Source organism: Leptinotarsa decemlineata, unplaced genomic scaffold (genome assembly GCF_025532065.1).
Source record: "Leptinotarsa decemlineata unplaced genomic scaffold, Ldec_3_MD MMD2_tig00026307_RagTag_RagTag, whole genome shotgun sequence".
Taxonomy (NCBI): Eukaryota; Metazoa; Arthropoda; class Insecta; order Coleoptera; family Chrysomelidae; genus Leptinotarsa; species Leptinotarsa decemlineata.
The window spans coordinates 10,586,679-10,614,100 of NW_027412681.1; the positions used below are offsets into that span (position 1 = coordinate 10,586,679).

Here is a 27,422-nt window from a genome sequence, read left to right on the forward strand (position 1 = left end):
TCGTCTTGTCACTTTGAAAGGGTATTTGTATCTCAAAAAAGGATAATAAGAACGATTTGTCATGCTCATCCAACCACAACATGAAAACCTTTATTCAAGAATCTCCAAATACTAACCCTTCCATGTTTATATATTCTTGAACTGATTATGTATATAAAACGTAACCAAAAAGAACTAATGAGGAATGAAGACACTCATATGTATAATACTAGGAATAAAGAAAAACTTCGATAACCCTATTCAAGGTTATCAGTCTGTGAAAATTCACCAAAGCATATTGGTATCAAGTGTTTCAATAAAATAAGAGATTTGATAGATGTGAATCTGAATGACATTCTATTCAAAAATAAATTGAAAAACTTTCTTCTTGAAAAAGTATTTTATAATGTTGAAGCTTTTATAATTCGTGATATCTCATAATTGTAAGACTGACTATTGTATGTACAATTTTTCTGGTTTGTTTGCGATTAACAACTTATTTGTAGATTACCTTCTTTTCTTTCTTGACTAGTCTGATAAGTGTTATGTATGTGTATGTATAATACCTTGTATAACCTTCGATTGATGAATAAATTCTATTATTATTATTATATCAAAAATCAACCGTTCACGAACTTTTAAAAATATACAACATTCGCATGTCCATAATAAAACTAAGGGATACGAAACCTTCATTTCCTACAGTTACGGAAATTTCATTATAGTTATCAATTTGCCGTCAAGGTTTTTATTGAAGATAGGATTTCAAATGAATAAATAATCAATAAAAAAAACGTTTATTCTGAATGTTTCATATAGGTGCGAAAATTCAAAAATATAGCATTGTGTTTTCACACAAAATATAAAAACTATTTCAAAATATGTTCGAAACCATTTCTGTTGACTTCCAGCGTTTGATAATTCTCTTCATCGAATTGGTATTTACAGCACGACTGATTTCATCGGCGTCTAGGGTATTGGATGAAATTTTCTATTTATCGTTTATTTGAACTTTATCATTCAATACAATAAAAATGCTATGAAAACAAATAAAGGTGCACATGTGTCTGGCTATTGGCCTCATATATATAGGTTGTTTTTTTTATCTGATCCCACAATTAGTATCTCAATGAGAACCACGCCATGTCTTATTGAGTAATAATAAGAATATTATTATGAAATTAATTTTTTGTGAAAATGAGTTGCTAATATTCGACCTCAAATTCTAAAGCACTTTTTATTTTTTCTACTTCCTTATTCACTGTTGGTTTTCGAGTTATGAAATACTATTCAAATTAATTATATAATGATGTCTGACAGTCTGTTGTTTGTAAATACACTCAAAAAATTGCTCTTCCTGGCTTGATCTGTCTCCTGTCTCCATAATTCCTGTACATTTTTCATCATTATACTCTGTCTTCATAATTGAACAATTTTCATGTGTATTGTAATGATTTTTTTTTCAGGCTCTCCTCACGGAAAATTTTATAACACGAGATACCATTGTGCAAGAGAATGGCAAAATTCTGTCCGATTTGGACGAGTTGAAATTTCATATACAAGACAGTAAGGGCAGGGAACTGAAAATGAAAAAGAAATTGTACGAATTTTATACTGCTCCTATTACGAAATTTTGGGCCAATTCCGTACGTATCTATGGATCTATTTTGTAGCAATAGGCTAGTACTATAGATCTTTTTAGTCAGTTTATTAAACACATTGGAATGGACGAGGATAAGACCCATGAAACTTCGAAAAGTATAAATATATAGCTCGTTGATGCAGTTGAATCAATGCAAGGAAAGAGTATTTAGCATTTCAAAACATCAACTAAATGTAAATTGACACTCTCAAAGCATACTTATCGGAATTGAAAAACTATAGAATAATAAGCTCAGTCATGGTGTGTATGCTTTTACAGCCGTTGTCTAACAGAATATCCGATATTTTCGGGTTCATTAGCCGTGGTCTGCAGATTTTTATGCCTGACGTTTTGTCTACCACTGCGGTAGACATTATCAAAGGTCATGCGGCAACGGTCGAAGTGTGTTACTGAGATGCGCAAACTGAAAATGGTTTTGATGCGTTTGTACTTATAACTGGACTAGGTGTCGGATGGCCGTCTGCTCTTATACCGATTGGTCCGACCCTTCCTCAATTATTGGGAGAATCTTTGTATTATGAAGTGCCGGTATCGATGTCTTATATATATATATATATATATATATATATATATATATATATATATATATATATATATATATATATATATATATATATATATATATTATATTATTACTCTTTATTAGCAAAAAATGCTCTTCATAGTACAGTCAGTCACTTATAAAATACAAAACAAAAAAAAATATAAAAAAAGAGACAAGTCACATTTTAAAAACAATAAACTAGAAAACAAGACGAATTATTGATGACTGTTACTTAAAATTTATTCACTACATTTTTTTTTTAATGAATTTAATGAATCACAGCTTTTTATATGACTTGGCAAATTGTTGAATGCAATCAGACCAGAACTAAGCAACGAGTCACAACCTATATGTTTTCTGTTGATATACAAATTTCCTATTCTATTTTTAGTGTGTATGAATACTACTTGTGTAGGTTAACTGATCACTCAGATAATTTGGCAACATATTGTGTTTAATTTTGAATGATAATATTAGCATATTCAGTGTTATCCTTTGTTTAGCAGACCTAAGAGAGAATGTTTCTAATATGTATTTCACAAATGTGCGTTTATTACAACTTAATATTGCCCTCATGGATCTGTTTTAAAGCTTCTGTAGTCTGTTTAGATTTTCATTGCTCACAAAATAGAGTAATGTACTGCAATAGTCAAAGTGGGGTGCTATTATTGATTTATAAATTGTTAATTTTGCATATTCACTTATTTTATTTTTCAATCTATATAAAAGATTAATTTTCATGGCTATTTTCTTCTGAATATAACTACAGTGCGAATTAAGGTTCAATTCTTGATCTAGTACCACTCCCAGATATTTAAAAGTTGTTACCCTTTCAATGGTGACATTATCAATATAAAGATTCAATGACAACTATTCATCTTGCAGTTGTCTTAAACGATATTTGCTACCTAATAACATGCATTTTGTTTTATTAACATTTAACTTGAGGCCGTTGATGTTTAAGGTCTCTTCCTTACGATTGAAGTAAGTCATATGTTTATGTATTTTTATGGCCTCCCTGAATAGCCTGAGATAGTACCCTCTTGTTTTATCAAGAACTTGCGTACGTTCAAATGTCCCCTCTGAGAGAGTGTGTTCTGCAAGTGCCGATTTATCTGTTTGGTCATAGCAACAACTTCTTTCATACTCAGTCGAACGCCTCTTAACGCTTCTTTTCGTGTAGATCGAACCACAACCACACGGTATTTATTATACTTCTGAGGCAGTTAATGGATCCCTAGAGTCCTCAATGGATCCTGGAGTCCTCAATAGATCATAGAAGTCTCAAACTGACCTGACACTATTTTCTATCGTTTTTATGGGCCCTAACTACATGTTTTCAAAGATCCTTCCGATCCAGTCCGTCGCACTGCTTATGTAGGTCAGAAAAGTTATTCCGTTGGTCGTAAGGCTTTTTGCTACTATCAGATAGTATTTCCTTCGCAAGATGCCCCTTAACTATAGCTTCCACAAAAAACATTTCCAACTTGTTACCAACATCTGATTTTGCTTAAAGAAAGTATACCCTTCTAAACCTGCTATAGTTGTCTTTGAGACAGACAAACTGTTATTACCAACAGAATTGCCGTTGGGCCACAAACATCAACATTTCTCCTGGTTTCTTTGTCTCATTTTTTTCAAATTGAAACTTTAACAACGATTTTGTTTGTAATACAAATATGCGTTCATATGTTTTCATATGTTCACCGTTACCAAATATGACATATTGTGGCATTTAAGTTTTCATAAGAGGTGAACCAACTTTTTTTGTTTTGTCATATGATGTGTGGCATCAGAATCATCAATTCATGAACTCAACACAAAGAGGAAGTGTTCAATGGCAATGAATGCGGATTCCTCAGAATATCCATTTGTAGTATTATACTTTGATCTGAATTTTTATGCAATCTTTCTTGAAATTTTTCATTCTACTACTAGACTAACACAAGTGAAGTTTCTCGTTTTTGTTTCTGGCTTGTTACTCTTTGGTGTTTCGGCTGAAACTAGTTTCTTCAAAACGTTTCTTGCCACAAATACAACAAACATAACAAATATGTGAGTTGCTGCCATTTCGTTCTTGCAGACGTAACTAGACAGTACAGAGACTTTCACGAAAAAGTCTAATCGTTTCCATGCATTCGTGAATTCGAATCACTCGGATGGTAAGCTGTTAAATACTTATCTTATATGTTTTCCATGTCTAGTTCAATGCACAGCTTTTCCAGTTTTACTATATGTTTGATGAAGGTTTCAGTTGAATCCTTTTCTCTGATTCCAAAAACTGATTGAATTGTCTCTCTTGCAGTTTACTGCTCGTGTTCTGCATATCTTTCTAAGAATTACACATTTTGAAGACCTTCTTATTTGGGTACTAAGGAACTATAAGTTTTTGGGGGATACCTAATTTTACTGAACAAAAGCTTATTCTGTACTGAATTTTCCAATTCACCCAATCAAACTGAAGTCCTAGTTTGTCGACTAGAAATCTTTAAACTTCCATTTTTCTGGAGTAGTCTCAAAAAATCTACCTTAGGAACTTCTTCAAAGACTCTCAGTGTATTGTCAGTTTTACAACTATGTGCCTGTAACTTGTTTCAATTTGCACAAAATAGTCAGACCTGAGAATGAATTTGGAGTCGAGCAAATATAGTATATTTTAGGAACGTCAAACGACATCAACTGTGTCAGAATCAACTACATTCTTCGTGGATACAAAAAACCGTATTTCAGAGTAAACTAAATTCATCATCGGTTTACATCACAACAGTGACTTCTTTTAAATTAATCTGTGCGTTTTATATGCCTCTGTCTAACACTTCTATAAAACAATGAAACTCTGACAATCATTCATCGAACTGTTCGCGTCGATTTTGCTTAATACCAATATGTGAGTTTTAGGAATACGGTTGATAAACATATTTGCAAATCCATAGGCGGCTAGCTGCCATACTAGCAGCTTTGGCAAAGTTAGTGTGATCTGGGAAAAATGTGAGTGATTACTGTTAATAGAAAATATCAATATCAGACAATATTTTCTTTGGATGGACAAAAGATCAAATATATTTACTTTTTCTAAAAACTTGAAAACTGTCTACTGGTAAAAAAGAAAAACGGGAAAAAAATAACTTCGATTTATTACTCCAGTTTTCCTAATTAATCCTCGTCCATTCACACACAATATAAAAATACTTAGATTTTCCGTTTTCAGATCGCCTACATAATATTTTTAGTGCTATACAGCTACACGGTACTGGTAAGAATGCATCATACACCATCTTGGCAAGAACTCGTATCCATCGCTTTCATAGTATCGCTAGGCTGTGAGAAATTAAGAGAACTATTCTCTTCTGAACCTGTTGGTTTATCCCAAAAAATTGCGGTATGGTCGTGGAATATGTGGAATCCATGTGACATGGGAGCTGTTTTTATATTCCTCTTTGGCTTGTCATTAAGGCTGCAGAGGGAAACTTTCCATGTCGGAAGAGTAATATACTGCGTCAACTGTATTTACTGGTACTTGCGCATCTTGAGTATTTTGAGTGTCAACAAATATCTAGGTAAGGATAACAATCGAGGAAATCACAAAAACACCAGTTTCAATTTATAGGAAATTTAAATCTAATTTTACCTTTACTAATATCATAACTTAAATGAAAATTGGGAAATGCAGAACTCTCTTTTACACACAACTGTTATGGTTATGATTATGAAACTTACCCTGAGAACATCATTTTGAAAAATTTACAATCACTTGATTATTTAATAATATCTAATATCATTTTGGTGAAACAACTTTTTGAACGCAAGTTTTTTATTTTTTCCAAACAGTAAAATAACTTTGATTGCTCTTTGGACTCGCAAATACACATCGTACAATAAAAAAAAATCAATCTTGAATGTAGAAAACAATCACTTACTTTTGAATTCAACCAGTGGATCATAATGGATAAGGGTATATTTGGATGGAGTTGATAATATTACTCGTTATTCCATAAGGAACAACAATGAAGGTGGTAGCAATATAAATAATTTGAAATTTGCTTCCAACACAAGCACTGTAACATTCTACAACATACCATACTACTCCCAAAATTCCAGTTATTTACAAATTGTCATACCGCAGATTAATAAAACAGGCATCATAGAAGATGATCATGGAGCTAAACAATTATGGATGAAATAAGCTCAAATAATTTTTAAAAAATGCATTCTATCTCGGGCAAATCTACCACTCAAAAGACATAATGGATCTCAGCAACACACGACACCGACAATACAGATGAAACTCCTTTGTTTTTTATTAAATAGACTTTTACTGTTGACGAAATAATTTTTCAATTATTTTATTTTATTTGGGTATTTTAAGTTAGTATTGAAAGTGTCTGAAAAAGCTATTGTATAGTGAAACACGTGATGTGGTTGTGTAAACTGTTTAATAAATATAGATTGTGATTGTTGTATTTTTTGAAGGAAATTCAGAAGCTCCCAGAATTTTTTGAAATTAGGAAATCTGTGATTTCCATGAAATGAATGTTCAAATTTTTTAAGGTCCGTTGGTAACAATGATGGGGAAAATGGTCAAGAATATGATATACTTCGTCGTCCTGTTGTTGATCGTTTTAATGAGCTTCGGTGTATCGAGGCAAGCAATTAACCATCCAGATAAGGAACCTAGTTGGAGAATTGTCAAAGAGGTAGGTGAAACTCATAATTAGACAAAATAAGACAAACCAAGTAACTACTAGTTAAATCACATTGCTCAAAATTTGGGAAGAAATCAATATTCGATTTAGGCGTTAAAATATATAACAATCAACCAGAAACATTAAAAATAATTGAAAAAACAAGAAAATAGTGAATCCAAAAATGCAACACTCTTCTCGACATTTCGCCAATCATGTTGGCGTCTTCAGGAGATATAATAGACCAATTCCTAACTCTTAACGTGCCTTATGTATATCTAACAAGGTACTCACAAATTTCTAACTGAAATCAATATCTAATCACCAAACCTTTCAGAAAACGCTTTCTCTATCTATATACCTTTTTAGGTTTTCCTAGAACCATACTTCATGTTGTACGGTGAAGTATATGCGGACAAGATTGACCCGGAATGCGGGCATTCATTGGAAGAACCTTGTCAAACGGGAAGGTGGGTCACACCGGTCATCATGTCTATATACCTCTTGGTCGCCAACATACTGCTAATCAACTTACTGATCGCCGTCTTCAACAACATCTTTAACGAGGTGAACGCGGTCGCTCACCAGGTGTGGATGTTCCAACGCTTCACCGGCGTAATGGAGTACGAGCAGAAACCGCTGTTACCGCCTCCGTTCATCCTGTTTTGCCACCTCTTCTTGCTGTTTAAGTATTGTCGCCGGAAGATGGAGGGTATCGAGGAGAGCTACGACAACGGATTGAAGCTGTTCTTGGATAAGGACGAGATGGAGAGGCTATACGATTTCGAGGAAGATTGCGTCGAGGGCTATTTCGCGGAGCAGGAGAACAAACTACAGCAGTCGACAGAGGAACGAATCAAGATAACCACGGAGAGGATTGAACATTTGACTCAGGTATTATTAATTATTTCTGTATTGAGATCATGGCTTGATCTAACTCTAGATATTGTTAAGTCTGTGCTTAATCAACTTCAACAACTTTAATTATTCAACATGAAAGTAAAAACACTTCACTCCAATTACAATTTTATTTCACTTATTACCTCTCGCTGCTAATCTTGTCACTTGTTTTCAACCACTCTGAACTAATCTCATTCATCTCGATGGGCTCACATTTACAGTAAGTACCAAATTTCTAGTTCATTCGCCAATGATTTTTCATGTGTTGACCACCTGTTTGAGAAACTTGAGACGTTAGGTTATTCAAACTACTGCGCCCAGTAGCGCTTATTCATACACAACAGCCAGCAGTGGGACAATATATTGTCTATATGCACTTTGAGTGTGGTATTCAATTTAGTATGAACGCGGGAACGAGATCTCTGGTCTTTAAATAATTGACCAAACTCGTAATAGTGTTTATTTAATCTTTACCAAATAAAATTTCGTCTTCAAAATTGAAAACAGCAATATTATTTCTGAAACATGATCCAAAGAATTTTGAATCTATTCGCAAAATTAAGTATTACTTTTGTGAGTAGGAACAAACAGCCAATTTCTGCCTATCAAAAACAGGTTGAAGAGATAGTTTATTTGCACAAACTTTTTCCATTGGACTTGTTTTACCCACTTTTGTGTCGCCCTGATACTAGTTTTACTTTACAGAAAGTTGAAGACATTCACACTAAAGAGAATCTCCAGACCACTGTCCTTCAAAACGTCGACGTACGGTCACGCAGATACACCGAACAACTCCAAGATCTCATAACCGAAGTCGGAGCCCTTCGGCACATGATCCTTCAACAAAAACAACAAGTCGAAGTGTTCATGCCCCCTACCATCCATGAAGGTATGCGCGCGCGCACTATTAGCGAACAAAGCGAGCTATCCGAAGATGGTACCGTGATAGGTCAAATGGTCATACATCCAAAAAGGAAAAAGACGATAGTGAGGTCATTAACAGAAGTAAGGCCAGATGCTTACATTTTTGATAATGGACAGCATATCGAGTATCGGTTTGCCGATGAAGACGAGCCGACTGATAGGGAACAGTTGGATAATTTATCGGTAGCAGGTAAGTGGAAGGGTTCTTCATCAAAGCACAGGTTTTCTTACTAGCAGACACCGATAAATATAAAGAAAAAAGTTAAGAGATATTATAACTAGTCTATATACACTGGGCAATCAATAAATCATTATACTTTATTGTCTAAGTGTACAATACTATTACCAAAACACAATATATACCTAAATATAAAATACAAATCACTAATTTCAATATAATATGAAAAAATAAGTCCACACAGAATAAAAGTTGACAATATGTTAAACATTCAGTAGTCGAAATATGAACATTTAGAAAGTGGAAAAATTAAAACCTGAATCAAAAGCTGGCCTCAAAACTTGTCTTCAAAATATTCTGCCAGGCTGTGATAGGCCTTTGAGAGTCGAAGTTCTTTTACATGGTTATGAAATGTCTGTATATGAAATGTCAATATACTTTTTATTCCCCACTCAAAAAACAGAATATTTCGTTAACGTTGTTGGAGTGTGGAGAGGTATGTCGTGAATGTGACATATAGAGTAGACATTTTTAGAGCCCTCTTCTTTTTAATATGTCTTACTGTCTCCAAAACGGAATTACGGTGTACAGTCAATAGTTTAATATAAATGTCCAGGGGTTTGCAATATTTGCTTTGCAGATGTATTTTACCATTTTTTTTCTTTGGAAAATGAATTCTGACTAGCAACTATTTGTTACAAAATCTCCAGAAAGCGACACCATATCTAAAATGAAATTTCATTTTCAAAAAGAGTATTTTTCTATCAATCGTTCCCAGTTCGTTGGTGATGGCTCTAATGACAACAGCTTAAAGCTAGTTTTTTCTTCAGGTTTTGTTCAAATAAGTTCTGAAATTCAGTTAATAACTAATGTCTTTATCGGTAGCAATACCAACAGACTATGTTTACATTCAGAACAGTAATTGACTGTGCTAATGCGATCATTGAAGTTCAAACTCAAATAATTGAAAAAGAAGAAGTTATATTTGAGAATCAGATACAGAAGTCGTTTAACCTCAATTAGTCGATCCCAAACACTTGCAAATATGTAATGACTTAAAAGATTAATTCCTTAAACTTATGATTCTTGGTCCTTGACTATTGACCTTGACATATTGTCAATAGTAAATCCTATAAACAGGGATTAAAAAAAATCTGTTTAAAATCTGTTTTTCTGTTAATCAGCTGTCGCCCCCATACGAACGACAACTCTCAGAAGTTTGCGAGCTAAGGACTAACGAGGTCTTGCCTTTTAACGTGTGATTCCTAACACGTTATTCCTACCATAGCATTAGAAAATATTTTTGAAATATGAATATCCCCTTGCTTCAATTGTTCAAGGTAAAAGTTTTTAGTAAGGAAAATGTTGTGCTGAAATGGTAATCCAATCAATGTAACATATTCATGATCGCATGAAAAAAATGAACCTATGAGATCGAAATTACAGACGAGGCAGATTTTAGCCTTCAAAACGTCAAGATGAGTGCCCATACAATTTCTTGGCTCTTTTTTTTTTGAGAGATAAAATTATTAACTGCGACAAGTCCACTATAATTTTTCTTTAATATATAATCCTAGGAATTCAATTGAATTAGTTTAACTTAGTAAACTGTTTAAAGTATGTGTTTAAAATATGTTTTTCCGTTAATCAGTAGTCGCACCCCTACGAACGACAACCGTCAGAAGTCGAAACTTGTGCGAGGTAAAGACTAACGAGATCTTACCTTTTAACGTGTGATTGAACCACCGACTAACAGAGCGGTCGTTTGAGTAAGTGAATAAAGCACCCACGTTGAACCGAACGGCTACCGACCAACCAATTATTTTCAATAGTTATAGGATTGGTACAACTGTATCAATAATTGTACCAAAATTATCTCATATTATTTTTCAACATATTATAAAGTTCTCAGCAAGTCACTTTCTTTTCATTTCCACTTTTGATTATGTCAATTTTTTTCAAGGGAGTAGACAAAATCTTACCTTGGTTCGTCAAAGGACTAAGAGCACCGAATCTAAAACATCCATGGAGAGTGATAAAAACTCGGATATCTCAGCTGACGACATTGCGGGGTTAAGCATCGATATTCTGAAAAACAGAGCAGCGCAGAAAAGAAGAGACTCAGCTGGTAATACAAGAAGAGGATCAGAAAGTGGTCCGAGTAAGTAATTCCTTTTTGTTTGATTTTAAATTTTTGAAGTTGATTCATTTTTTTTGAGAAAATAATTAGTTCGTTATGTTCGAATATTTGCTCTAAAGCTAATAACCAATCAGAAATGCTCAATAATAATTACTAAATATTTTTATGTCACTTCAATAACTTTGAATTTGCTCGAAGTTTTTCATACTACTTCATTATTATCAACTGATGTAGTTTATTATAAAATATGCTCATCATTTTTTTCTATAGCTAACTGTGATCATCTTCACAAATAGGGTTAAGTTATATTTCATTGTCCAAAATATCAACAAATTTTATCATAATGGAAAATATTTAAAAATTACAAACAAGGTTTAAGTTTCAATAAGTGACAAGACAGGAAAAATCGTCAACACAGAAAAAGTTGTTGATAAATTATAGCTAATGATAATTCACAATAAGAATTTGAATAATTATATATAATTTCAAACTATGAGAGTAACGATTATAGAGTGAAATTGCATGCATCATTATGTATCTTTTTGGGATTAATGAAATATATTTCTGAACACCTATTATTCGTGAAAATATATATATATATATATATATATATATATATATATATATATATATATATATATATATATATATATATATATATATATATATATATATATATATATATCACAGTCTAAAGACTGTCTAAAATAATAAAATTTATGCAAGATCATAATTGACAGTTGAGATTATGTATATTCAAAATGGAAGAGTAAATTATGGAACTTATATGTATCAAGTTAAGGCCAAGGGTTATTTATGTTTACTTGAGATATCTAAGTTCAAGTGATGGAACCACAGAATTCATAATTATATCTTAGAACTTAATTATGGTCATAGAAATCTGATCTTACAACTTCAGTTGTAAACAATGCTATGATGTCTTATTTCGAATTGCTATATTCTTGTTGAACAGTATTGATTTTGTAATATTATAAAATAACATTTATTTTTATCTACTGTTTTACAAAGAATTATTTCGTCCTATATTTCCCAATAGTAAAACTTAAAAATTATTATACATTTTTAATCAAAATTATTGAAGTGAGCATAAGAACTGGAGAAGAAATTTCGTTTTTTTTCACCCTAACACGACTTTTTGAACATTTTCAACTGATAACTTGCGCTGTTTAGTTCGTTTTTCTAATATGCTTATTCTGTTTGTCTATTTACTAGCATGTGAACTGCGGGCACCTTTTCTCACACCAAAAAGCCTCTCTTTCTGCCACATTTTCAGGAAATTAGGTATGGAGAGTATATAATCAGATGTACTTTTTATTCTTTTTAGTGTTTACTGTTCTCCAATCGAATGGATTATCAAAGCATGTTCATTATATATGGATCACTCACATCAAAACCATTAGAATAGAAATCCATTGTGTTTTTCGGATAATCTACAACAAAATATGTTTTGTACTGACTGATGTGATAACCTTACCTACTTCATGATGATGATCCTTTAAACGGGATCAGCATGTTTATCTTTATTAGTGTCATTCTGAGAGGTCAGATTATTGAAAATTACTATTCAACACTCTTTCTCAAATTATATGTTGTATTTAGTGTATGAGATTTCAATAGAGTTGAGCAAGATGAATATTATAATTATTGTTGTTACATTACCTTCAGGTTCACCGTTTAAGTCGTTTTTGTGAAAGGCGACAGAAGTCTCACATACAAATTCAGCTATCCTATGCCTTATAATTACCCCTGTCACACTTAATTTCCCCCACTTGTTTTATCAAACTATATCTAGCTCGAATACAGAATTTTGACGGGGAGGCATTGTGAGAGAGAAATTCGATGGTGAGATTTCTTCAAAATAGGTTAATAGAATATTCCGAACTAACATAAGTCTATTAACAAAAATTACTCAAAACTCCCGATTTATATATCTCACACTTCCCCTCAGTCATTATTCCACTTAAGACACAAGGCGACTGTGAAATTCAAAAACTAAGGGGAATTGTGAGCCATGGAAATTATCCTGATGTTTCACAACAAACAAAAACACTGATTTACTAAAGTTTCTTGAACTGAAGAGATTAATCTACGCTTCGTTATTGAAGCACTTCTTCTTATAACAAGGCATATTACTCAACGTCTGTATCTTTGTTTTTATCGACTCAGCTTTCTCTTCTTCCATGTTTCATTTGTTCTGCTTGAGGTGCTTACAAAAATGCCATTTCTAAAAATAAACAGCTTTCGCTTTCTTAGCTGCAGGAACTTCGATAAAGTAAAAAAATGTAATAATCATATCTTGGGACCTTCTCTCAAATTGTATTCTCAAAAAATTCTACATATATAGTAGCAAATAATCAAAAAAAGAAATTTTTGGGCCATCAATTTGAAAGATGCTTTCAATCTAGCATAGCTTGAAGGTTTTTGGAATTTGGAACTGGAAATTAATTACCTATTCGTACTCTAGGACATTACATATTTTTAACGCAGAAATGCTATGCTATGAAGCATTGTTTGCCTGTCCTTACATCATTCAGATTGAGAGAATACTATTCTTTCGATGAAATAAGTTATAATGATTTCGGAATGGCAAAACTACTGGATACCTGTGAAATTGAAAATAATCAACCAACATGGAAGCAAAAGTTTTAGTAAAAGCTTCAAAAAAATATTTGTCTACTCGAATTTCTCATGCATTCATTCCAAGAAATCCGTCGATATATTTACCAAGTGTAATAATTGTGCAGAAATATTTAAATGAATTCGTAAATTTTACTGAAATCATAAAAAAATCAATTACAAAGACGTTATTCTCGATAAAATAGATCTCGAGCAATTAATTTCTATCCCAAATTCCAAAAGCTCTTACTGAGGCTGATACTTAACCCCTAAAAACCCCACGCCAAAAACCATGCCTTATTCCTCCCAGGCGACGAATCATCCATCTCTACCAAACGCCAGTTTTCTCAAACGCAATCTGAGCCCGAGACCTCCGATCCGCCTGCAATTCTGCCTACGAGCACGGTCTCTCTGGAACGTAGCGTTACATTCACAGAGCCCAAAATTAAAGTTATACCTCCAGCTGGAGGCAGTCGCGCGGGTCTTCTCATGCATATGCACACAGAATACACCAGCATCACGGACGAACTGGAATCTGTGTGCGGTCTGCTGAGTCCGCCGAGGTCTCCTGGATTGCTTTCGCCGCCCAGACCGGAACAGTCGCCGCCAAGTAAGTCTAGTTGTTGTCAGGTAGAAATGTATCGCATCCGGTTGTAGAGATGGTTCGGTAGTTAGTTGTATTGCTGTAACCCTGTAATGGAACGTCTTCAGGAATGGGTTTGGATTAAAGTGACTGATAGGAGTATATTAGCAAAAAACATATATTTTATACAATCTGCTTGGACTACCTTGTTATTATTACTTCATTCGTTTTATGATGTATAATAACTAGAACCTTTGAAAAAACGTCAGAGATCATTCACATAATACCTCACGAATAGATGTTACGTCCACTGAATATGTAATATAAACTATAAGTTGAATAATTCTTGAAGAATCTGCTGCAACTGATAGCTCATATTGACTTAATTGAATATAACAACAAAATAGATCCTAAAACGAATCGGTTTAGGTAGAAATTGATCATATTCGATTGTAGACTGGGGTTTATAGTAATCTTGTGTTATCATGGTACATTTTCAAAGTGTCTGATAATTGTCGATTTTTGTAGATGATCTACTGTATATAATGATAATAGATATATAGATAGATTTTATTTTAACTGCATTCCAAACAGGTTTGCACCCGATTATTTGTATACAGTCAATGTCATGGTACATAAAATATGATTTTAAAATACACAGAGTAAATAATCACCTAAAATTACGTACAAGAGAAACATTAATAAAAACAGGTATATATGGCACATTTTTTTTAAAACGACTGTCTTATTTCTAATTCATCACAGTAAAAAAAATCCAGACTTTGATGACTTACGACTAGATCATTCACTTGCCTATGGTAGCGATTGAGTGGAGACTCTGATCGGGTGTCTACATAGAAAACCTTATTGTGATTTCTTAGACTAGCACTGGGAACATGAAGATTGATCACACTAGGAGTTCAGGTACATTTATTATCTGATTAAATATGTTTAATATAAATAGTACATCATTCAAGCTTCGACGATCCGACAGGGTTGGCATGTCAAAATGTTCTAGTTGAGTCCTATAGGAGATCATAGAGGGAGACTCTTTATTTTTTTTTTAAGTAGGTGTACCTAAGAAATTTCTTCTGTATTTTTTATATCATCTCTGAATGAAATGCTGTTTGCGGATTCCAAATTGTCGAAGTGTATTCGAGCTTTGATCTGACAAAGGCATTGAATAGAAGAATTCCTAGTTCCCATTTGAAATCTCTGGCGTTTCTTAACACAAAACCAAGCTTTCTGTTTGCATCACGTACAATATTATATTCTATGTGATTTCTGAAGTTGAAGTTACTGTTAAAAATGATTCCTAGATCTTTGATTTGAGCAAGTTTTTCCAGTTTGGTGCCATTTATTGAATATTCCGTTGGAGTAATAACATTTTTCCGTGAAAAAGACATAACTTTGCATTTACCCTCATTCAGCATCAAGTTGTTCGTCTCACAAAAGATAGTGATAGAATCTAAGTCTTTGTGAAGGTTTTCACTGTATCTTTCATCGTTGATGGTTTGGTATTGTTTAAGATCATCTGCATAGAGCAGGAACTTGGAATGTCTTATATAATCACCTATATTGTTAATGAACATTATAAATAAAAGTGGGCCTAGAATTGATCCCTGAGGAACGCCAGAGGTTGGTCTGAATAGTGTCGACCTATTTCTATTGAAAGTGAATGCTTTCGTTAGGTCTGTGTAGATTACATCAATTCTGTTTTCCAGTCTGTTATATAAGACTGTCTCCAAGATTTTTGATAATGAGGGGAGTATTGTTATCGGCCTATAGTTTGTTATGAGATTTTGATTGCCAGATTATGGATAGGAATTATAAGTCCCATTTTGAGTTGTTTTGGAAACACACTACTTTCAACAACGCTATTGAAGATTATATTCAGAGGTCTTATTAGGTTTTCCATATAACCTTTTTAAAAGTAAGATGGAATACCGTCAGATATTTGGGTTTCAGATATCTAACTGCTTTACAGATACTTATGATGCACTGTTTGGAACCTTTGGTGTAGTAATGAATATTACTGGAGTTTTTTCCCAACACCAAATCGTTATTTTTAACACCTCGACACGTGATCGTGGTGATTGAAACACGTGTCGAGATGTTAAAAATAACAATTTGGTGTTGGGAAAAAACTCCAGTAATATGCTTTACAGATGTCTTGTTCAGAAATTGATTGATCTCTAGAGAGAGATTGATACCACCTGGAGAACCATTACTATAAACTGATTGAAAATATTCAGCAAAAGCATTTGCAATATCTTGGTCATCAGAAATGACTTCATCTTTATATCTGAAATTATTAGATATTTTGTAATCATTTTTGTAATTGTTTATTTAATTCCGAAATTTACTGATTTTGTTTTCAATACTTTGTATGTGAGAGAGCTAACATTGTTCCATTGATTTTTTCACTTTTACTCTAAGTTCTCAAAATTTATTTCTGTATTCATCATGTTTTGGAGTTTCACGTTTGGATTTTTTATAAAGTATTTTTCCTTTTCCTTTATTGTCTGCCTAAGTTCAGCGCTATGTATGGTATTTCGTTCTGGGGTTTTTGCTGTTATCAGCTAATGAGCTCAGTATTTGTCTTACAAAAAAAAGCTCTCAGATATTTATCAAAAGCTAAGTCCAGGGATCACTGTAAACTACTTTTTATAAAACATGGAATTCTGACCCTATACAGTATTTTTATCCTTGAGACAGTGTGCTTGATGCATAAGAAAAAATCCAATATGGCAATTGTAAGACCATATAATACTCGTCAAAAAGACGACTTACCCCTACCGGTACCAAAAACGACATTAACCAAACACTCTCTCATATTTGAGAGTAAAAACTCTTCAATCATCTGCGGAGCCAAGTAATAAATATATCATGCCCGAGAATCTTTCGGAAAACCGTCAAAAGCATATTTTTAACTAAAGGATACTACAGCCTGCAGGAGTATTATAGTGACAGTATCTTGGGCTAACTTTTTGCATTTTATCTATAAGATTAAATTATCTGTATTCTATATTTTACTTATATATTTTTTTTTGTTTTGATATTTTTACAACTAGACGAAAGATATTGTTTATATCTGCAAATTTTAACCATTTTATATAAATCACTGACAAATTAATAGGCATATACTATTGTATTTTACATGTAAACCATGCTTTGTCAACAAGAGTCTTTCCTCTTAGACAATGAAGTAAAGTACAACCAGTCGGGAAATTTATTATTGTACTTTATTTTCTTTTTTTGTAAGCTTTCGTCAAATATACCATAGAGTCTTTTGTTAAAAGCATCAACCAACTCATCAGGTTCTTTTGATACTAACACATTTTCCCATTGGGTTTGGCTTACAAGGTGATAGAGTTTGACGTAATCACCGCTCCGGAAATCATAAATATATTTTGGGATATTTTTTCACTTGTCACAGATTCTGAGCCGATCAAAGTAATATCAATTTCTAGTGGGGGGTGATACTCGTCTATGCCATCATATAGGCTTGAAGTTGCCTTTGTAACACTTGTGCTGGCTAAATTTGTTAGGGCGAGGTTAAGAGTGACGTGGTTTGAATTTGTTATATCATTTACAGAAAAGAGATCATAGTTGCTTATGAGGTCATCAATATATTTACCTTTACCTGTGCAGGTCTCGAAACTGAACGATGCACCATTTATTTCGGGAATATTAAAGTCGCCTATAATGTAGACAAAATCGGAGTTATTCAATTCATCAACACTTTCTAGAGATAAAATGATCTCATTGTATACTTCTTGTCTTGAATTTGGGGGAATGTATACACAACAATATCAAGATTTTGATTTCTCGAAATTTAACAGAGGTGATTATCCAGTCGTAGTCTACACTATTACTTTTGGTGATCAGCTGTGGAGAGTGCTTCTTTTTGGCTAGAATCATGACACCTCCGCCTCTTAAGGCTTGCATTTCTTCATACTTTCTGTCATTGCGGAAAACCCAGTACCAGTAATAAATAAAAATATTGTCCACGGCTTTCAATAAATTAAAATGTTAATATGAATCAATTCATTTTCATTACAAACAGCATTTATTCTATTTACACAGATTCAATATAAATCCTATATAATTTAGATTCGTAAATATAACGTTTCAATATCTTCGGTAACTGCTTGGTACTGAGTGAAATAAATATTGCTTTTTGGGTTAATAACAGGTGCATGTTTCATCAAGTTTATAATGCTGTAGAAGAGTTGTATAACATTTTTGTTTTCACAAATCAATGATGAGTAGTGTAAGCCAGCCTTTATTGGAAGGGGCAATATAAATTTATTTTCAAATCGATCTGTTCTGATTACCTGAGTATTTTCAAAGTTATTACAAATATCTTCACAGATACTTTTACAGTGTGTATTACTGACGAACGTAGAGATGGTAGACTGTGATAAGTTGTGGAAGCTTTTCATTTTCTTATTACCTGCCGAAAACTGGTATTGAAAATATCTCAATGTAGGTTGTATGATGAACTTATCAACAAGTGGATCGGAAATTACTCTGATATTCATGTTATAAAATGAACTAATTTACTGAATAAATTGTAAAGTTTTTTTTTCAATAAACCATTTTCCCATTCAAAATTAGGTATAATCATGATGTTTATTCGAAAAATATCATTAAAATAGAACCAGATATAGACGCCTATATTATACAAAGAGTTTAGTTTCAAAAAAATAATTTACTGAATAAATTGTAAAGTTTTTTTTCAATAGATCATTTTCCCATTCAAAATTAGGTATAATCATGATGTTTATTCGAAAAATATCATTAAAATAGAACCAGAAATAGACGCCTATATTATACAAAGAGTTTAGTTTCAAAAAAACTATCAAAAATCATAACCAAAATCGAACATATAATGGAAAATCGTCATTATCTCATGTATATTTGGAAGATTGAAAGACATTATTCTAGAAATATTACATGAAGTCTTCAATTCAGATCTTTGATTTTTATGTAACTTTTGAACTACCTGGTATGAGGAACACGACTCCATATTTTTAAGAACTCTTCTGAATTAAAAGGTGTGGGAATGTAGGTACTGTCCTTCTACCATCAAATATGCTTGCTGAAAAGGCACGTTTTGGCCCCATTGATATTGTCTTTTTTATGATTTTTCCAGAAATGACATCAACGAAATAAAATTAAGTTTGATAATATATTTTTGATGCACTGTTTGGAACCTTTGGTGTAGTAATGAATATTACTGGAATTTAATCCCAACACCAAACCGTTATTTTTAACACCTAGACACGTGTTTCAATCACCAAGTGATCATCTTCAAGAGGGAGACACGTGTTTCAATCACCAAGTAATCATCTTCAAGGGGAAGACACGTGTTTCAATCACCAAGTAATCATCTTCAAGAGAAAGATGATCACTTGGTGATTGAAACACGTGTCCAGGTGTTGAAAATAATGGTTAATTGTTTGGATTAAACTCCAGTAATATTATTTATTTGATGATATGTACATTAAACTTGATTTTCCCCCATGAATTGAAATATCTGATACTAAAAAGTGGCTTCAATTTTTGTAGACTTATTTTGTTCAATTCAAATAATCTTAGAAGAGCCAATGAATATTGAAAGATAAATGTAAATGTAAATGAATATGTAAAATTGATGGATTCAGAAAAATTGGAAAAATTGACAATACATATACCAAATGTAACTTTCAGCAGACATAGGATGGTCCAAGTTGAAAAAAACTGAAAGTAATCGACACTATATATTCGCTGAACAAATTTGAATGAAATGAATAACTTCAATGAGTATTATTCCCATAGGTTCACGAAAACGCAATCCATCCGAAATGTCCAATCCTGAGATCGCTCTTAACTTGGAAAAAGAACACTTGCGTAGCGCCGAAGAATGCGACTACATGGTCATGGAAAATCTCATACAACGACGGTACAGCGAAGAAAACGAAGAAGAAGAAGACGTGGGCGGCATAGATCGCACAGTCGTTCCAAATCCCGCGTTACTCTCCGTCATGTCTGAGACTCGAGAATACCGAGTAAACTCGTGGCCTAGTCGAAACACGCTTCGCAGATCAACGGCTATCGAAGATGACTCACCGGCGATGCAAGCCACTTTAGGTAATGGTAGGTCGATGATTCTTCCTTTGTACCAACATCAAAGGAGAATCAGGAAAATGACTGTTGACAGCACATTTTCATCGTTGAATGATTCTCAACAGTCATTTTTACTAAACTGGAAAACAGAGTGATGCCTCTCTTATTATTTCAAAAGTTTATCATCTCATTATCAGAAAAACATTAATATATCAAATGTACTCTCTATTTGAGTTAGGAATTACTTCAACTGATAATGTGTATTGCCACTCAGCAGGTCGGAAAGCAGTGAATATATTAATATTCTCAGCATGTTCAATAAATTTGTACATTTGTATTTGGCTACACTTTCAGTTAGTAGTTCAGAATCTTTCATCCATGCTTTCTTTAGTGATTGATGCAAATATATGTTTACAATTATACACCAAAACACATCAGTATATACTCAGATCCTTTTTTATCATCAAATCATAAACATTTTGAAAACACCTCTTCTTCCAATATCAATACAATTACATCCGTTTTTGTTATTGAGCATCATACTGATGCTGTTTTCTCTCATACATGATCTGATATGAAATTCAATTTGAAGACTCGGTGGTCCAGATTAATTTGTGCAAACCGGAATGGTTTTGCTGTACTTGTTGCCAGATTCATCAAACAGATTATTAAAGCTTTATTCTATTCTGTATAATGTTAAATTATTTTTTCGTCATGTTACTTGGAATTATGTAATGTCTTCTTAGAAATCACTTCAAATGAAAGGAAAAACTGCATGCCGGACCGACCAATAAATTTAAAATAACTTAAAAACGACTTTTACCAATGAAACATAAGCAGTCTTTTCAAAAATAAGGTAAATTTTCACTTTTCCCAAAAGAAAATATTCATTCATTCTTCAATTTCTATTTTTTCCTCTTCAAAATAGCCCCCTTCATGTATAATAAACTTGTGCTAGCGTTTTTCAATCCTCGAAGTAGTTCTTTTATACACTTTTTGGTATGTCCTTGAGCTTTCTCAGCTATTCGGTTTTAATCTCCTCAATCGTCGCGAAATGCCGTCCTTTCATGGGTCTCTTCAATCTTAGGAACAGGGAAAATCGCAGGGGGCCAAATCTGGTGAATACGGTGGCTGAGACATGATTACAGTGTTGTTTTTGCCCGCTAATCTAAAGTATGTAGCCCGCGAAATTTGAACATTTACCTTATTTTTTTAACAGTCCACAAATTGATTTGTTCAAAAACTACTAAATATTTCAATTCGTGTAGTTATTACTACACACTTTGGTGAATAGATAATCCTAAGATATATTTGTAATATATCTTAGGATTTTTGATTAACAACTACAGATAACCCCATTTCTTGTTTTTGCTAAATACATCACGAATTTCATGCGAAATCATGTTCTAGGTGTTTCTGTATGTCGGAAACCATTTCCAAGTCTAACGATTTTTGTCTCTTGATGCTTTTCAGACTTTATAAAACCTTCTTATAAATTGGTAATTTTAACTGAAACTTTCAATTTAGCACAAAATTCCTTATTTTGACTTCTCCAACCCTAAGTTTGTGGACAATTGAGTTTAATTTGAAAAAATTAATTGATAAACTAGAAAATGTTCACTGCCGTTTGAGGTGCATCCAGAATACAAGACCAAAAACTTATTTCTTGAACAATGCGCAATTTTGTACTCTGCTATTGGTGCATTCCTTCACTCATGATTTTTTGTATTCCTGTTATATCTGTCAATGAATTAAAAATATTAATATACAAAGCAAAGAACATTATAATTCGTCTTAATAAAAGATCTTTCATACTTGATCACATACACAGCCAAGGCTGTAGTATATAAATATGCAATTTTAATTGATTCCAGGGATTGGGTTATCAAACCTTTTATTTATTTAATAATAATTTAACTTTGAGAAAGATTCTAAGAAATTTTCCTATTATGCCAAGTACATTTAGACAAATAATTCGAAGGTGAAGATGTCCATGTAAGTAAACTTATATCAAAATGATCTCCAGAGAAAGAAAGAAACTTTGAATTGATTCGGGTCTCTGCAAGATAGCTAAAACCATTTTTTTTCCTTCATTTTCCTCACTTGGAACGTGAATGAACGAGTTTTCAGGTATTTATATCAAAGCACTCATATTTACCAGGGTTTGGGTAAATGTGACATCATAGCTATCAGGTTACAAGTTTTGGAACGAAATTTGATACAGAATTTAAAATATCATATGAATTTTGAAGTTCAAGTTGCATTGAAAAAATAATTTTCAATATTTCGAACTATGCTAGGTATGTTAAAAATTTTCTGATGGATTTTCTATTACAATAGTTCAAATGATGTAGACCGATTGAAAGAAATGGAGTTCAGATACTTCAAAATTAAACCTAAGAACTGTGAAAAAAATCTCTCAACATACCAAAAAATGCCCCTATTCAATAGTGAAGTGTACATCATCCATTTTCAAAGGAACACAATGAATCTTAATTTTCCGCAAACCATTTTCTATCGCTTTCGCTTTTTCTGGTGTAGGTTCTTCAGGTTCTTCAGCAGATCGTCAAGATTCGACGGAATCTAGTGATAACGCTTCATCCGCCATTAACCACCCGCCAATGCCGCAAAGGCCTTCCATCGTCATCGATTCTTCTCAGTTACCTATTCAGAAAGAAGTCCTTCCAAAGGCTGAATCCAAAGGTAGTCTTCATATGCAGTCGGAGACCATGTGTTAGTGGTAGTGATAGTTTTCATATGTGTTTCCTACGGCTATGTTTGCTAGACACTTGGGTCCTAGAAGGGGGCGTTCATTAACATTTTTTTATGGTTCTAGTAGATATTTGATGAATATTTCTAATTCATTAAGAATACTCTATTTATTTATGAGATTTTCAAGTGAACAGTTTACCAACCGAGGCCCACAAGCCAGAACATCTACTTTACTTGAAAATGGGAATATTTATCAGGAGATATTAGTTCCCCACCATTATATAGACGGGTAAACTTAAAAAATAAGGGAAGAAAAATAATAAGAGAACAAATTTTTTGAAAGTTTCCCAGTTTCTATATAATGATGGAGAAGTAGAACATTTAGAATTTAAAATTCGAATGTCAAACTAGAAAACATTTAACTAATGTCATAAGAGACATTAGTCACAAACATTCGAATATTTATTGTTTCTCTTCTTTGTAATATTCGTTTTCACAAAGTAACATTCTGCTCTTCATAACGACTACGTTATAAAAAAGGTAAGACAACCTAATGAAAATAGGACTGCGCACAAATTTCCATCTATAAGTAGATAAAATTATTCATGTATGTATTAGTAACTTTCTAAGCTACTGAGGAAAGAAGCTGATTTGTTCAAAAAAAGATAGTGGTAACAAAAATTCAAATAGAAATGACCATTCTAAATAAAAAATGTATTTTTTAGTAATGGTCCAAAGCTTTCTCAGCTTGACTAATACTCTGTTAATTACACCTGATAAAGGTATTATATAGTATTATATAGCGAAACATATATTTTTATTTGGTACAGTGTTCATTTCAAAATTTGTAAATAATTTTGTGCTTTTTTGGCATATTCAAACCTAATAGGGAAATATTTCCATGGAAGACATATCAGTTTTCAGTTTTTTCTTCTATCACAAATGATATTAACTTTCTCATAATCATATGTACATTCAAATCATCAATTATGTTAAAATCCTAATCATATTTACGTTCAAATCATCAAAATTGACAGTTTCAGTCATCTCCTGATGATGCTATCTTGGTTAGCGAAAGGAACGTCGAAAAACAGTTGAATTTTTTATGGTGTGGAAAAGTATTTTCAATAGAATGGTAACCATGTATGATCACAAATTACTTGCACTCACCCTAAAGAAGAGAAACAAGAATCTCAATTCTCAAATATCAATGATTAAGAAATATAATTTAATACCGTTTTACTTTTTACTGTTGTACGGGAGCAGTAAGCTATCTGAAGGAATTTGTATTGTTTGAAGGGATCCGAAGTTTCTGGCAAATTTAGCTACGTGTAGTTATAATTTTACTGTTCCCAACACCTGGCCATAATAATGGAAAATTACTTCCTCGACCTTTCACCCTGAGTATTTTTTAATTCCTGCCACGGTAATTGTTTCTATGCTGTTGAAATATTATTCAAAGGTGTTTGTTCAGAAAATAATTTATAATATTCAAATGTAATTACTCTAAGGAATCAAAACTTTGTTACTCAATAATATTTCTCTTGTTTTACAATTGTTTTTCATATAAAAAAACTTTTATGTTGATGTTTTGAATTTCTTAGAATCATATCGTGTTCACACGAGAAGCAAGCGAATTTGTCAATGAGGTTAACATTTCTTTTTCTGTAATAATTTGAAAATGCGACATGATATATTTCGAATATTACTCTATGAAGAAATGTGACAATCTAGTTCACCATGGCTGAATGAATGCTGTTTGTTTTTTCCCTTAAAATATTGGTTGCCGACACATAATCGGTAGTTTTTTATCTAATTGTACAACTATAAATCTTCAAAAAGACTAAATTTCTGAAAATAAATTGCTATATATAATGAAATGTAAATAAAAGCATATCTTAAATTTTTTTTTGTAGGTAGAGATGTAAGTTTGGATCTTTTATTTTTATCAAATTACCATCATAAATCTGTTTGTATGTAATTATCAGTAGTTGTTAGTACATAGATGTTTGGAATCTTCCTTTTGATCTATTGATCGAAGAGATCAATATTACTGTATTAGTTTCTTTTTGTTATGAATAGACAGTCAAATGATCATTACTAGTACATTTTTGTGATATTTTCAATATTTTACTCCATAAGTTTCTGCCAAGATGAGTACATTTTTTTCACTATGACAGAAATTTTACTTTGGAGTATTCGATTATTTAATATTTAGTAATTAATGATTCTTAATAAATTTGACAATATTAGAGTTATTTGTAAAAAAATACTTATATACAAATTTTGATGTTCTTTATTATAATTATTTTCGATTTTTTTTTAATTGAACTTAGTATATAAACTCCAATTAGGATTAAAAAAAAAAACTGAATATTTGAAAAAGTTACATTTTTTCTAGGTACTTACAAAATTATATTTTCAATTTTATTTACAGGTCACTCTATTTTTCAAAACTATCTTTCCCAACAGTTCTCCATTTAAAAATAATGAATATTGATTCAAAGAAAAAGTAATCAAAAATAAATAAAAGCAGAGGTAAATACTATTTTTTAATGTATCAATTTTCAAATCCCGAGTCATTTATTTCTTCTCAAATAATGTAAATAAAAATTGTAGCTCATAACTAATGCTCAATTTATAGAATTTTAGCAATATTTATACACAATAAGTTCTCCAATGAACTGGCCAATTATATTCTCAGTGGTGTCCGATTTGCTATTGCAGTCTGAAATAGGACCGTTGAAAGATTTATGCATTTGTTTTCATTGAAGATGACCTGAACTCATTTTCGCCCACTTACATGTCTATTTGTTTCAAACGAAAATGTGTGTACCATAAAGCTTTCATTTGAATTCAATCTATATAATCGCTTTGAATTGTTCATTACATCAAATGCTTTATTATTTGACGTCACCATTTTTATAGATTGATTACAAACCTTATTTACATTGAAATGTTCACAAATGAACCAAGTGATCTCTGTTCATAACTGTTTTTTTATTTTCTCCAGAAATTTGTACAGTTTATGTTGAGTTATTACAATGTACATCTTGAATCAAACCACAAAAATCTAAAAAGTTTTTGGTAAAAGGTTTAAGCAATATTGAGAACACAATCTATGAATTGTTTTCAAATGTCATTCTTCTGCGAACCAAGTCTCAAATATTTTATTCATACGGCATTTTCATAGATGCCTTTTTTGAATGAAACATGTTGGTACTCATAATACGGCACCATTCAGTATTTGTAATCTACCATTTCTTTAATTTCAACTTCAATTTTATTCAATATCTAATCGCTCAAAATCAGTATCCAACACAATAGTACAAACCTGTACTAAGGTAACGAAGAATAAAACCTTTGTATATAGGTTAGGAACCTTTGGCTAGTTCAGATTTTGAAGAATGTATTTGAAAGTGCATACAAGTTTTCACACTTGTCAACCCGCTGACACCGTCGATTCACAGAGAATTCTCAAGTCACTAAATTTATCGCGTGTGACTGTTTGAATTTCTATCATTTTCATCACTTTCTTGAATTATTATCTTCTAAAAATATTTTGCAAACCCGATTATCAAATATAGAGGGTTATGAATAGTATTAGCAATTTCTGATTCATCAGCTGAATCAGGACTGCACTTGAATTTTTACTCAAAAGACAATATTAAAAACAAAAAATTAATGAATTTTGATCTGAATTAACAACAAACAATGAAAAAACTTGACGATTGTAAATTGCAAAACTTTATAAATCACCATAGTAAAGTTAATTGGACGTTTAATACATTGTTGGTTTCTGCAATTATAAATTATCAACATTGGCCATTTCATTTGATCGTTTATTCAGAATCTTTCATGTACCCTCAATAATAACTATATGGTGATACTTTATCATAACTGTAGTTAATTCCCTATATTCAAAAGAGACAGAAGAATATTATTTCAAATAAGTATTTTAATAAATTGAATAAGTTTATATTGTACGTTCATTTAGACTCCTACTTTTATGTTAGATTATCTTCATAAAGTAATAAACATTAATCGAATGTTGGGTTGTCTAAAAGTATCAACAGATTTCCTACTTCTTACATTCAACAACAAAAATTGCAAGTCGTATTCAAATAAAGTATATCGAATAGGATACCAAATGAAATATTTTCAATCAAAAATTTAAAGTGATAAGGATAATTTATGTAATTTATTTACTGTAAAACTACATTCAGCAACCACCCAGCTGCTGACCCTATCGGTGTAAAAGAGTAATTTGTCAAATTTTACCACATTTTGTCTTGTAATTTGTATGAATTCATTCTAACGATAATATAATAATATTCACCTTAATGTGTACCATAAATTTCGATTT

The 27,422-nt window shown here is 32.1% G+C and overlaps 1 protein-coding gene and 1 long non-coding RNA gene across 14 annotated transcripts in view; one reads left to right on the forward strand and one right to left on the reverse strand.

Moving 5' to 3' along the window:
* The window catches only part of Trpm (Transient receptor potential cation channel, subfamily M), a 431,781-nt gene extending 405,386 nt beyond the window's left edge, over nt 1–26,395 (forward strand). For 11 of the 13 annotated variants that reach the window (XM_074180914.1, XM_074180920.1, XM_074180918.1 and 8 more), the window contains 9 exons: nt 1,446–1,625; nt 5,395–5,743; nt 6,735–6,880; nt 7,238–7,762; nt 8,474–8,882; nt 10,834–11,031; nt 13,958–14,257; nt 20,057–20,374; nt 22,886–26,395. In XM_074180914.1, the coding sequence (XP_074037015.1) occupies nt 1,446–1,625; nt 5,395–5,743; nt 6,735–6,880; nt 7,238–7,762; nt 8,474–8,882; nt 10,834–11,031; nt 13,958–14,257; nt 20,057–20,374; nt 22,886–23,082 (2,622 nt within the window). In that variant the 3' untranslated portion in view covers nt 23,083–26,395. The remainder of the gene's footprint in view (nt 1–1,445; nt 1,626–5,394; nt 5,744–6,734; nt 6,881–7,237; nt 7,763–8,473; nt 8,883–10,833; nt 11,032–13,957; nt 14,258–20,056; nt 20,375–22,885) is intronic. The other 2 variants (XM_074180912.1, XM_074180923.1) reach the window with 2 other exon arrangements.
* Nucleotides 12,042–22,905, reverse strand: LOC141485038 (uncharacterized). The gene is made up of 2 exons (XR_012466976.1): nt 22,773–22,905; nt 12,042–14,338 (listed from the first exon to the last, which is right to left on the reverse strand). It is a non-coding gene; the product is annotated as an uncharacterized lncRNA (long non-coding RNA).
* Nucleotides 26,396–27,422: the final 1,027 nt, after the last annotated feature.